The following is a 14,575-nucleotide window of genomic DNA, read 5'->3' as shown; positions in this document are numbered from 1 at the left end:
ACCTATCGTCATGCCCGACTTCACACGATATATCAATGCAGAAATGGTCATTTGGCAATGAAAAGTTTTAGCTGATGACTATGAAACTGCACGTACGTAGATGCTATCGACTGCTTCGAATTCACAGGAGATTTTTAGGCTTTCAGTCTGTTAAGCGATTGAAACGAAAATATCTTTCTTACGCCCGACGTTTCAATGGGCTATGCCATTGAAGATACAAGAACACACAAAAAACTACAGTCTTACAAGAATATTTTTCGTTTTTCGTCTGGAGGTTCAATCTTTGCGTGAAAACTTGTCAACATATTATGGTTCATCAATTTCCTAAAATATCACAATCAAAATCACGATTTTACAATTTGAACTACATAAAACAAACAAAAAACAGTTATTAACTATCGGATTTACTACACGAAACGGGAAGAAAACTATGTACATTTAAATGGTCATTTTGTAGTCATTCTATGAAAATTATGGAGGAAATTAATTAAAAATGCAAGTTATGTCAAATAAGCTATTGTGTGTCATTGTGTTTCAAAAACCCCCAAAGACGAAGAGAACAAAACGGCCGAGAATAGGTAATTTCCCCTATCTGCGGGCCTACTCGAAAATCATTCACGCAACTAATTTGCGCGCAGGAGTCTAAACCGTCTAAACGGATGGATTCTTCACAATGGGAATCGCGTTATTGTATTTTCGCGATACGCATTCTGCATTTAAAAAGGCAGCGAGTCTAAGCATTTTGTATACTTTGTATGAGGCCTGCAGCTGCAACCCTTTGAATCAAGCTTTTTCAAAATTAAGCCACAATTAACGATGACGTTGTATCAATGATGAATGCTTGATATTATTGGAACTGCATGCATATTAACGAAGACCACTTTATCTGATAAAGCAGTCTTCGATAATAACCTAGAGCAACAACGTCATCGATTGGGAAACAGCTATACGAACTGACTGATTCACACGCTGTTCCCTGTTTTCCGTGTGATGTCACACATTGCACCGCTTGAATGGTTTGGTTCGGTCGCACCTGGATAATCCGTTATCGACTGGGGGATCAACATATCGTTACATTCACAACTCGCAAAATACAAAAACCGTGACGAAGGAGTGATTTTACCTACATTTCTATGGTTCAAACAGTAACGATGGGAGATTTTATAACATGTATTGGCCTGTTTAATCCTTCAAGCTACGCAATCTACGAATGCTGTTCTTATACGAAACACGATAAAGTTACAGCTACAATAATTATTAAGTTAACCTTACTCTACTTTAGAAAAGTAAGCAAAACATAAGTAAAGCTTTTGAATACACAAAATATGATCTGTTGTTCATCCAGCATTCGTTCTCATGATCTATAATTAAAGTAGGCATGTGCTTTATTTGGTTTTTCATGCAGATTTGGAATACAGTAGCAATCCTGTTTCTCTGGAAATCCCGCCATTATGAACTCACAGCAGAACGCTTACAGCATGTTACGCATTCACGATTTGGCTCGCAATAGTTTGCTGGTGTTATTTTGCAGCATACGTTTAGGCGAAACTATGAATGCGTTCAATATGGCAGCATGTTTTCCAAAGCACTGTAGCAGTGATTGTCACGATAAGAAGAGAACTTTGCAAATACTACAAGTTCTAGGTACTAAGTTTCGTGTTCCCAAGTAAAGCGCTTAAGTAAAACTCCGCCCTTTTCCGCAAATTATTTTGGCAGAAGATTCAGTATGAGGAGTAACTCAACTTTTTCTTATGGAATAAATGGAGCGGACTAATTTTCCCGCGCGGAAAAGCACAGCTACATTTCAGGCCAAACATTTCAATAGGTCCTATCTGCATTTGAGAGGCTCTCTTTGTTCACTTTCTCTTTCAAATATTGCAATGTAATGGTACACTTTTCAACTATTTTTGCAGTACAAATAAAAAAAGGCTGTTGTTGTGACCATCGTTCAATGCAATGAGACAATCATAGGGAATCGCGCCACTTGGGTGGTGGCTTCTATTTTCGTCTGTTTTCCGCTATAACTCAGTCAAATTTAAACCAATTGACACAATTTTTGGAATGCAGTGAGATAGGCATAGTATCTACCCGTGTACAACATTTCAAGTCAATTGGTTCAAAATTGACTGAGTTATAGTGGAAAACAGACGAATATAGAAGCCACCGCCCAAGTGGCGCGATGCCCTAATACAAATAAACAGCTGAGATATTAACGAAAGAGAGGGAAACCAAAGAGAGCCTCTCTTCTGCAGATAGGACCTTTAGACATGTTTGGCCTGATTTGATTTACCCGGAGGCATGGCGAACTAGCGTGGTTCAAAAAATCGTTTTTGCTCCACACCAATTATTCGATTTGTAATCAAATTCTATGCCTTCTTCCAAAATTTTAGCTCATTTGGTTGAAAATTGAGAGTGCACAAGTCCTTCAAAGTTTGTATGAGAATTACTATGGGAAAACGATGTTTTTCATTCAATCGACCATAGCAATTCCCCAAGTGCGCTAGAGGATTAGTTAACCCTTGGTACTCCTAGGCTACTGTATCAGCTACAACTTTGCCGAAGACCGCATTCAAATCGGATGCCTCATTAATTAGCTATCAATTTGAATCCAACTGGACAATCTTTAGCAATGATCCTCCAGTTTCCCAGCATTCAACATTGCTGCATATGGCGCCAAAGATAGCACACTGAAATCATGGCTACAATGTTTCACTGCAAAATGCAGTGATGCCCGACGATCATAAGTCATAACCATCATAGCCATCATAAGTAAAGATTTCGATTCTGGATAAAAATCGGTAATTAATGAGGCATGCGATTTGTTTGCGGTCTTCGGCAAAGTTGTACCTGATAGAGTAGCCTAGAAGTACCAAGGGTCAACTAACGCTCTAGGTAACTTGGGAAAATACTACGGTCGATTGAATGAAAAACATCGTTTTCTCATAGTAATTCCCTTACAAACTTTGAAGGGCTTGTGCAGTCTCAATTTTCAACCAAATGAACTCAAATTTTGGGAGAAGGCATAGAATCTGGTTACGAACCGAAAAAGCGGTGTAGAGCAAAAATGATTTTTTGAACCACGCTAATGGCGAACGTTACGAAATTTTCATTTATTTTCAATTGCGGATCTCTCAAGAATTTTTGGCAGTGGATACATTTCTTGGCATATCCTTTTCAACAGTTCTTATCAGGTGAGTACCAGCCTTATTTAAGCTAAGTTACTTGTTCTCAAGTATAAAATTTCACCTTTTTCTGTAAGTATGATCTGGTATGGGGAGATTCCTTACGGAATAATAATAGAACGGATTATTTTACCGCGCGGAAAAGTGACAGCACCATTTGATTTGCACGGAAAGCGTTACGAGCATTACATTTTTTTTCTTACCTGCCAGCTGAGAACTGCTTAAGTAATTTTGAAGCGGAATCATTTCTTGACCATTACTTGTTCTCTCATTTTGCACAATACTTAAGAAGTGCAAGCTAGCCATAATTCGGTTATACCAATCCGTGTGGTCAATTATGATTTTCAAACAACTCAACGTAAATATGAACAGATGGGTAAATTATTGATTAAATATTGGGAAGAAATCCACAGCTCAGGTGAGATTTGAACTCACGACCCTTATTCGCTAGACAAGTGCTTTAAAGCTTGAGTCATTCAATGTCTGGACGCAATAAACCGGAGCTGTCTCGGAAATATGTTATTGAAATAAAAAATGTTTTCAACACAAAATTTAGGATTGTACTTTACATTCGAATACCACTAATCATTGAAGGTGGTGAGCTGGATTTTTGTATGGTGAGATGATCAATTCTCCATTTCTGCAATGAAATGGTGCACCATGGTATTATGGATTCTTGTCCAATTTGATGCTATTTGAGCAAAAGTTTACAGAAATGGAGAATTGATCATCTTACCATACAAAAATTCAGCTCACCACTTTCAATCTAGTACTTCACTGATTGCGTCCTATTGTTCTTCCTCAATACAGTCGTTGGGGAAGCGGTGCCTGTACGATAGGAAAACAGTTTCAAACAATAAATAAATCGCTTTCGCTCGTCGTACATATGTAGAACAGAGATGATTATATTTGCGGTTTTAGGGGAAGATGGAATATGTAGATCGATGAGATTTGAATTACCTTATGACAACTAAAATGCCGTGTCAATAATTGGCTCGGTAGCTTAGTTGGTAAAGCACTTGTCTAGTGAATAAGGTTCGTGAGTTCAAATCTCACCTGAGCAGTGGGTTTTTTCCAATTTTTGATCAATAATTTACGCAACTGTATACATATGTACGTTGAGATATTTGAAAATCATAGCCATAATTGTTTATTACTAGATTTATTACATTTTTTTTGCTGATGATTTCATTTGTCCACAAAGTTTAAAATAGAATTTCAGTCACGTTTCTTATAGTATGAAGAGTGCTTTTTTGGGGTGAAGTGCTAGAAATATAGTAATGAGCGGGACGTTTATAAGCGTAAGATGATAATTTGTGCTTTTTTGAGAAAAACTTGGGATCACTGTTATATTTATTTATTTTGTGGCGATCCTGGCAACACGGAACAATCATCATCACCAGTCAGGTAACTCACTCTCTGCCTAAACACATTCTATGTACCACACTCCAACCCGATTTTGGAACCACACACATAAACACAACCGATCCAAGATCGTTAGGTACACACCAGCACACCACACACTAGTGAAGCCACCGAGCAACCTTCTGTAAATAACTGTACATATGCTTTAGTAATAAACCGACCACAGAAGATAGAACACGCGTTACGCATCTTCTTCCGCTCAAGCGTGAATCCGAAAGGACCCCAAAAATTGGTGACCCCGACGGAAAAAAAAGTTATAGTATCGCTTCGAAAGTGATTTTAAAACCGCAAATTGCGATTCGCGTCGAAGAAACCGCGCAATATCCCCCGCGAAAGTGAACATTTCGACCCGAAACCACGCGTGTGAACCTGTGAACCAACCATGCTTGAAGAAACACCGAAAATTGGCAATGGCGGTGGTGCGACAAAAAGTGAACAAAGTGAAGACGGCGCCCCGAGTGGCTCGTCAGTGGCGTCGCAAACAGTGATCGCGAAAATTAATTACCCCGATTTCGATCCGGACGACGTGGACACTTGGTTCATTTGCCTGGAAGCCGCGTTTAGTGTGAACCAAATAAAACAGGACAGGCAAAAGTTTTACGCAGTGATTGTGGCTCTTGGACCACGTGCAAAATTTGTTCACACCGCCATTGCCAAGTGTAACGAAGCAGTGAACAATGACCGCTATGAAACGCTCAAAGCGGCCATCATGGAACATTTCCGACCATCGGAAATGCAGCGTTTTTCGAGCCTGCTGTCCGGAATGACGCTTGGTGACCGCAAGCCGAGTGTTTTGCTTTCCGAAATGCGACGTCTGGGTGGAGATGGTTGTACGGACACGGTGCTCTCGAACCTGTGGCTCCGTGCTTTGCCCAGTACCGTCCGTTCGATCATCGCTTCGATGCCGTCCGCCCCGCTCGACGAACAGGCGAAAGTCGCCGACAAAATTATGGAGGCCCCCCACAACGAAATTTTGGTGATCAAATCAGCCGAACAATCTACCATCGCAAGCTTGGAGCAGCGCATCGAACAACTTTCCCGCCGACTGGAGGAAGCGTTCGCCGGAAACCCCCGAAGCCGAGGACGTTCAGCAAGCCGCAATCGACAACGTTCTCCCGGTCGACGTGAACCATCCCGACCGAGGGCCCCTCGCCGCTGGATTTTCTGGTTCCACTACCGCCATGGAGTGCTGGCGAAAAAGTGCGAAAAACAAAAAGGTGAGAATCAAAACATCCCATGCATTTTCTACGACAACAAGATGCACGTGTACACTCGTCCCGAAAAAAACTAAAGGCCGAGCTGTTGCCCGAACCAATAAATAACTCCGAAATAACCAGCCTTGACCTGAACGAACCCCTGAATATCCGAAGAATACACGTCCACGATCAGAAAACCTCCCAGCAGTATCTCATTGACACCGGTGCCGATATTTCTGTTGTTCCCCCGTCTCCGCGCGAACTCCTCCACCCTGAGAAATCCAACCAACTTTTCGCCGCCAACGGGAGCGCAATCCAAACGTATGGTACTAAACGTCTCACTATCGATATTGGCCTTCGTCGTCCCTTCGTTTGGATTTTCACCATCGCTGATGTCAAGTCACCGATCATCGGAGCCGATTTTTTGAAGCACTATGATCTGCTGGTGGACCTCAAGCGGAGCAAGCTGATCGACAACCAGACCAGCCTGGAAGTCAGCAACATCAAAGCCGTTTCCGAACCAACAATCACCACCTTCGATGTGAACTCGCCTTTTGCCGATATCCTCAAGGAATTTCAGGACTTCACCATCCTGAACATGAATCACCGTCCCACGAAAGCCAGCACGGTCCATCAAATTATCACCACAGGGCAACCCGTTTTCTCCCATCCTCGTCGACTGCCACTCGATAAGCTGAACGAAGCAAAAGCTGAGTTCAGGTTTTTGATGGAACAAGGTATTTGCCGTCCTTCCAAAAGTTCTTGGGCCAGCCCCCTGCATATGGTCAAGAAGTCCAACGGAAAATGGCGTCCTTGCGGGGACTACAGGAACCTAAACGCCATTACGGTTCCCGACCGGTACCCAATACCGCACATCCAGGATTTTTCGAATATCCTCCACAACAAAAAGGTGTTTTCGTGCATCGATCTCCAGCGGGCCTACCACCAGATCCCCGTTGCACCCGAGGACATTCCGAAAACCGCGATTACCACGCCTTTCGGTTTGTTCGAATTCCAGTACATGACGTTCGGTCTTCGGAACGCCGGACAAACGTTGCAGAGGCATCTCCACGACATTTTGGGCGATCTCGACTTCGTTTTCCCCTACGTCGACGACCTTTGTATCGCATCCGACAACATCGAACAACACAGGGAGCATCTTCGGCTAGTGTTTGAGCGGCTCAGAGCAAACGGCTTGACCATCAACGCTAGCAAGTGCCAAATTGGTCAATCCCAGGTAGTATTCCTAGCGCACCTCGTCACCCCGGATGGCATTCAACCAACACCAGAAAAGGTCGAAGCCATTCTGAACTTCCCGCAGCCAGTCGTCGCGAAGCAACTGAAGCGATTCCTGGGCACGGTCAACTTTTACCGCCGCTTCATTCCCCACGCAGCGGTGAATCAGCAAATCCTCCAAGCCATGATCCAAGGAAACGTCCGCAACGACAGAACACCATTGAAGTGGGATGAGCCAACAACAGCCGCCTTCCAGCAATGCAAGCAGGATTTGGCCAACGTTGCTCTTCTCGCTCACCCCTGTGCTGATGCCAAATTAGCACTCGAAGTCGACGCATCGGGTACTGCAATCGGCGCAGTGCTACACCAAATCACCGAGAACGGTCGTCAACCCCTCGCGTACTTCTCTCGTAAGTTGAGCGCCGCCAAGCAAAACGCCAGCACTTACGATCGGGAGTTGTATGCGATGTACGAAGCCGTGAAATACTTCAAGGACCACCTCTCCGCTCGTGAGTTCTGCATTTACACGGACCACAAGCCCCTCACCACCGCATTCCGACAGCGACCCGAACGAGCGAACCCGACGCAGCAACGGCACCTTAGCTTCATCAGCGAATACACGACGGACATTGTTACAAAAATAAAAGAAATTAATTATTACAAAGTATTGACACTTCACGACACATAGAACCTTACAAATGCACAAATTAGGAACATCACATATTGACGCAACACGACACAGAACATATATGTGCCCTGTTATCCAGATGGATAACATCTTCCGATCACAGGATGACGAGGTTTCATTTATTGGTTTGGGTCCATCAGTCATCCTGGAAATGTGTTTTAGTTGGCATTATGCTTTTTAGTTCACAGCATTTGTTGCTGTGTTCATAGCTTGGTTTTGTCTAGGAAAACTAATCCTAATCGGGCATCCCGTTTCGGGGTTTGATACTTGAGATCAACAACTTGAAGTCCGTGGCAGGGAAAGGTTTACATCTCTAGTACTTGACCGCTGCCAGAAATGGCCTGAAAGTTGGCAATCAAAGTAGGAATGCATCTCATGGGCCTCTTTTTTTCCAGAACCCTATAAATGTGCATTAAAATTTTGGGAATATGTACAAGGTAAAATAAAACATACATCACAAAGAACGCACAAGTAATAAACTTTTAGCACTTTAAACAATTATTCTGTCTTATAATTGTAACAAATATTTATACCCGTAACAACATTCGGCATGTACCCGGTGAGGCAAACAAGGCCGCCGACATGCTGAACCGAGTCGAAGCTATCTCCAACACCAAAGAACCGATCGATTTCGAAACAATGGCCAAGCAGCAACGGACCGACCCGGAACTCACCACCTTTCTCAAGAACCCACCAACCAATACATCTTTGGCTCTGAAGGCACTTCAATCACCGTTGTCGACGACGCCAATGTATTGCGACATATCCACAACTGCAATCCGGCCATTTGTCCCGAAGAATTTCCGAACACCGATCATCGAAAAGCTCCATAGCGTTTCTCACCCTGGTGTGCGTGCGACAACTCGTCTCGTTTCCGACCGTTATGTATGGCCATCAATGCGACGCGATTGCAAGACCTTCGTCACTCGTTGCGTCGCCTGCCAGAAGTCGAAGGTGCACCGCCACAACAAAGCGCCCATCGTCCAGATTGCTACTCCAGACGAAAGGTTCGCCCACATCCACATGGACCTTATCGGTCCACTACCACCATCGAACGGGAACGCGTATTGTCTGACGATGATCGACAAGTTCACGCGTTGGCCGGAGGTGATCCCGATTCCAAACATGACGGCAGTCACAGTTGCACAAGCCTTCGTGAGCAGCTGGATTTCCCGCTTTGGAGTACCAGTCAAGCTGACCACCGATCTTGGAAGGCAGCTCGAATCCGACCTGTTCCGAGAACTAACCAGGATATTGGGAATCACCCACCTGAAAAAAACACCGTCTCACCCCCAAGCCAACGGGCAAATCGAACGGACCCACCGACAACTGAAGGCCGCGATCATGTGCCACAACAACAGCAAGTCAACAGAATCGTTGCCGATTGTACTCCTCGGAATGAGAACCGCCCTCAAGGAAGACCTGCAAGCCTCCGTTGCAGAAGCGACCTACGGAACAACTCTACGACTACCCGGAGAATTTTTCACCGAAACGCCAAGCAAGCAATCATCACCGGACTTCGTCACCGAACTGAAGAAGCAAATGGCCCAGCTTCGGCCCACTCCAACAAGCAACCATGCCAAGCCAACGACCTTCGTCCAAAAAGAATTGAGCACCTGCAGCCACGTTTTTGTGAAGATTGGATCTGTCCAGCCACCTTTAACTCAACCCTACAATGGACCCTTCCGAGTACTCCGTCGGAAGAAGAAAGTTTTCATCATAGACATCAATGGCAAGAAATCTCCGATATCCATCGACCGTCTGAAAGCAGCCTTCATCGAAGCCGACGAACCACAACCAATCCAAAACCATGATGAACCCGAAGCTCCAGCATATCGAACCCGATCAGGACGTCACGTCAGGATTCCCCGCCGATATTGGAATGATTAAGGGGGGAGTACTGTGGCGATCCTGGCAACACGGAACAATCATCATCACCAGTCAGGTAACTCACTCTCTGCCTAAACACATTCTATGCACCACACTCCAACCCGAACTCGGAACCACACACATAAACACAACCGATCCAAGATCGTTAGGTACACACCAGCACACCACACACTAGTGAAGCCACCGAGCAACCTTCTGTAAATAACTGTACATACCTATGCTTTAGTAATAAACCGACCACAGAAGATAGAACACGCGTTACGCATCTTCTCCCGCTCAAGCGTGAATCCGAAAGGACCCCAAAATTTTATTTTTCATTTTTTTTTTGTAGAGCTTCTTAGCCATGCGGTCGTTAGGGTCACCAAGCTTCCAATCGCAGCATGCTTTGGGCGATGAAATAGTCCTTCTTCGTGACCGCTGGTGCATGCTTCGTCGGTCCTTTGTCTAGTTTTACGTTTCGTTTAGTCTGTTGTATAGCCTCGGGCTGAAGACCGTATCCGTGTCATTTTAAAATTTCTTGCCTTTTCATCAACACAGTAACTACGAATACGACAGCAACATATTAAAATGATCTGGTTGGATACGAGACAAAACGTCGAAAGACAAAACGTGGAATGCCAAGTCGAATGTCAAAACGTCAAAAAGTTGAAACTAATGTTCTGCCCGACAACAACTGCGCGACACTCGTACGTAGCTCAGGATCGGCGCGGTACCGGGCAACCTGAGGGACTTTGTGGGGTCAAAAACGTCACACTAATCTATTATCATACGAGTGGTTCAATTTTCACGATTTATTTAGTCAAACTGTTTTTGTGTTGTTCACTGTGTTGCACTGCATTTTCGGGCACTGATAATCTGCAGTTTTCCGAGCGCTCGCCATGGGATGTAGATGGTCCCGATACCGATGAATGGGGATTTGGGGTTAATGGTGGTTTTCTATGAGCTGGTATAGCGATCTTCAGCGAGGAATTGGTTCGAATTGTCAGGTTCGGATGAACAGGTGCTGTCGGAACCTCTAAGTAAATTCCAACAATAATTTCTGAGAGTTCCTGGATTAATTCTGGATTTATAAAGAAAAACCCTGGAAAGAAACCTTCTAAAAGAATCTCCTAATCTCAGTGAAAAAAATATCTTTTGAGATTGCATCTTTCAAAGAATAAAACGAAATCTGGAGAAACTCCTAAAATATAATTTCTAAAGTAATTACTATAAAAAATCCTTAAGAAATCCCAAAGAAATACTCCTGGAGGAAATTCAGGAAATATGCTTGGAAGAGTTTCATCAGAAATTTAGAAACACGAGAGAATACCTGCACGAACTTCTGAAACAACTATGAGGGAATTTCCTATAGGCAGTGTTGGGAATACTCACTTGCAAGAGTGATACTCACTCGCTTCTATCTCAGTGCAGAAGCATGCTATCAAAAAATGATGTTCGAAGGGCTTTTAGATTGTAGTTTAATCTAAAACTTTGCCGAATAAAGTAAAGGTCGCAGACGCATACCAAAGTTGTGAGAGAGCTGTGAGAAGGAGGTGAGTAAAATTCGTGTAATTCATACTCACCTCGTACTCACAGCTCTCTCACAACTTTGGTATGCGTCTGCGACCTTTACTTTATTCGACAAAGTTATAGATTAAACTACAATCTAAAAGCCCTCCAAACATCATTTTTTGGTAGCATGCTTCTGGACTGAGATAGAATCAAGTGAGTATAAATTTTCGCAAGTGAGTATTCCCAACACTGCCTATAGGATCCCTAGAGGAATCTCAGGAGCAATTGCCGAAGACTATTAAACATGATTGTTGGGAAAGATTTGAGTTTGGTGAAACTGGCATCACGGTTCAGTGCCGAAGCAGAAAGTAAACTGATGTGGTAAGAGGTGGACGTAGTGCGAGTAAAGATAGCAAAATGTAAGAGAGTTTTTAGTATTAATTAATTAGTTTGTAGTATAATAAATTATGTATTTCCAGCATTGAAGCTGCTCCAAACAAAGCTGCTTTCAATTTTTGTCTATTCGTGCCGAAGAAAGTCCACCCCGCAACAATGATATTAAAACCTGTGGACTAGTTGTTAGATAAATCTTTTGAGAAATTTCTTTAAAAACTCGTGAAGAAGAGCCAAAGAAAATACAATTTCTGGAGAAATTTTCGCAGATATACATGGACAGGAATGCATTCTGATGTGATACATGGGGGAACCTTTAAAGGAATTCTTGATGAAATCCCTTGTCGGTTTTTTGTGCATTGTTCTGGTCAATCACGGCGTAGCAACTACTAATTGTACGGTCATCTATGCTCATGCCCATGCTCATGCACAGTTCTCAAAATACTTGTTATAATTCGTGCATGCATTCCTGAGTACGATAATCTAAGATTTATGCTAATTTTCCAAAGAATGTTATTAAAATCAATTGACGTGTTTGACAGAAATAATATAATTCGAGTATTGCAGGCTTCAAACCATTTCAGAAATTCCTTCAACGAGGAAAAGTATTCAAACTTTTACCACAAATTTTGACATTTTGCTCGATTTGTTACATATTGTTCATTGTACTGATACATTTTCTCAGGATTTTTGTGAGTAACTTTTGCTTTTGATAAACAGACATTTATTAATAAGACACCGCTTCCATTATCGCTGATGTTATTAAAAAAAATATACCGTTGTCGATTGAGTTTGTGGAATTTAAGTAAAATCAACACACATTTCACCATACATGTGTAGCTTCCATCGGTCTCTCTCCCCCGACTGTAAACAACGCAATTTCCATTTAGTAGGCCTAATTCACAACTATAAAATTAATACACAGAACCACATCAGTTTCATTAGAACGTTTAATCACTTCACACCCGGTATAGTTGCTTAAAGTTTTAGAATCGTTCCAGCCCACCACCACCACGTTTCAACTGTAGGTGCGCAGCGTCAGCCGTGTTTCGCTTGTTCCACTCGGATGTCGCACCTTGCAAATTAGCGCCTTGCCATCGTCGCTGGCTTTCACTGTCCGCTTGAGAATCTGCTGCGTTGTGACGAGGCCCTGGGGGTTTTTCACCAGGAACGGTGCCGACAGTCCCTCGAAGATCAGTTGACCGTCTTTAAGGAGGATGATTGAATGGTTGATTCTTAATTTTAGATGATTAGGAGGTGATCTTACCCAAGAACCACAAGAATGTAGCTGCCGGTCTGCCATCGCGAGCGATGCATTCCACCACCATGTCGGACCCAACTTTGAACGCTCCTTTGTTGGTTTGGACATCGCTCGAAACCAACAATTCTGGGGAAGAAGGTTGCACTTCTGCCTGCTTTAGATCATCTGTCTGGATTTCATTGGCCCTTAGGTTCGCTGTAAGATAAAAGAGTTCTCAGATACGAATACGTGTGTTGCAATGAATGAACACAAGCTTACTGTTCCTAAGTTTGATTGGAAGGGCAGTTTCCATGAATCCATTTGGATACTCCTCGTGTTCAGCTCGGCACACCAGGCGTTTTCGGTTGTCTTCCACCGTCACAGCTTTCCGGTAGAACTGCTGAACTGTGGTTCTTTGGTTAACCGTTTCCGAGTATGCAGCTCCCAGTTCAGCTCCAGACAGTGGTTTATCATCCAAGAACCAGGACAACTTGGCACCAGGCCAGCCATCCCGAGCGATACAGCGAGCTATCAGCTGCTTTCCAAAGTCAAACTCACCATCGGCGTCCTCCACATTGCTGCTCACTTCGATCACCGGAGGCTCCGGAGCAACCGCTTCAAAGTTCAAAACACTTTCATAAATCACACCTTATACTTATCAAACTTTATCCTACCTTCACCCTGCACGACGATCCCGATCGAACCCTTGTAGCTCTTACCAGCAACCGAAACCGTACACTCGAAGGATCCTTCATGCTGCTTCCCCACCGTATCCACCGAAACCCCACAGGACCCCTTGCTCCAACCTCGGCCGAAGAACCTCAGCCCCGGAACCGGCGCTGGCAACCGATCGCTGCTGGCAAAGGGAGCTGGCGAGCCCGGGACCTTCACTATACAGAAATCGATCGGCTGACTTCCGGGTGTCTCGCACAGCAGGTTCAGCTGGTGTTGACCCTCCCTGGCGACCACGCTTTCCGGACTCGTTATCACTTCAACGGCACTGCTGACGTCTGTAATTAGTCAATGAAAATGCTTTCACCGCTCTATTGAATGTGGATCCCATCAATAGAATGCGAAACTCACTCAGGAGTGCCATTAGCACCACCCCAACACTTAGCACGATCATCTTACTGGAACTGCGCTAATAATGGAACTATCGCTCTGCCACCTGATGGAATAGTTAACCCAATTAGCAGAATATTTTCCGAAATTCTTTGTTGTGAAACGACGATAGAGGTAGGTATAGCACTTGCTAATGACCTGACCCAACTTCTTGTTCGGACAGTAGCGGACTGAATGACGAGTGGGCGCCGTTCGGTGAGTATTTAAGATTTTTCGCCAACCAGGAAGAAGTTTTTCGGGGATGAACCATCTAGCAGGGTGTGAATTTCAAATTTGAACGGAAACTGTTAGGTTCACGAGAGTGATTAGTGGTCCGAATTGAGCAAAATCGGACAATTTGATCCCGTGGACAACCGCATTAAAATACATTAAAAAATGATAATAAGAAAAATAACATAATTGATCAAAAAACATATAGAAACAAAAAAATATAGTAATAAATAAAAGAAAACTTGAAAAATAGCAACAATAAAATGAATAAATTACAACAAAAATTAAATATATGTAATGTAAATTACAATAAAACAAAAAAATTAAATATATGTAATGAAATAAACAAAAGTTACCAAATTTAAAAATAAAGTAAAATTAATTATATTATTAAAAATAATAAAATCAAAATAAGATAATTGAGAAGAAGATGAAAATAATAAGAAAGGTCCTTATAGCCACAGCTGTAGAGGCGTAGGTATTCAGTTTAATCAAGCTGAGG

The 14,575-nt window shown here is 43.2% G+C and overlaps 1 protein-coding gene across 1 annotated transcript; it reads right to left on the bottom strand.

Annotated features, from left to right (window-relative positions):
• Positions 1-12,433: 12,433 nt before the first annotated feature.
• Positions 12,434-14,199, bottom strand: LOC109410712 (fasciclin-3). Its single transcript, XM_019684234.3, has 5 exons — positions 13,825-14,199; positions 13,416-13,751; positions 13,021-13,356; positions 12,769-12,957; positions 12,434-12,707 (listed from the first exon to the last, which is right to left on the bottom strand). Exons 1-5 carry the CDS (start codon positions 13,865-13,867, stop codon positions 12,520-12,522), a joined length of 1,092 nt encoding a protein of 363 aa, XP_019539779.3. The 5' UTR covers positions 13,868-14,199; the 3' UTR covers positions 12,434-12,519.
• Between the last annotated feature and the right edge of the window lie 376 nt (positions 14,200-14,575).

This window comes from Aedes albopictus, chromosome 3 (genome assembly GCF_035046485.1).
Source record: "Aedes albopictus strain Foshan chromosome 3, AalbF5, whole genome shotgun sequence".
Taxonomy (NCBI): Eukaryota; Metazoa; Arthropoda; class Insecta; order Diptera; family Culicidae; genus Aedes; species Aedes albopictus.
This window is presented reverse-complemented; position numbering and strand designations above follow the sequence as displayed.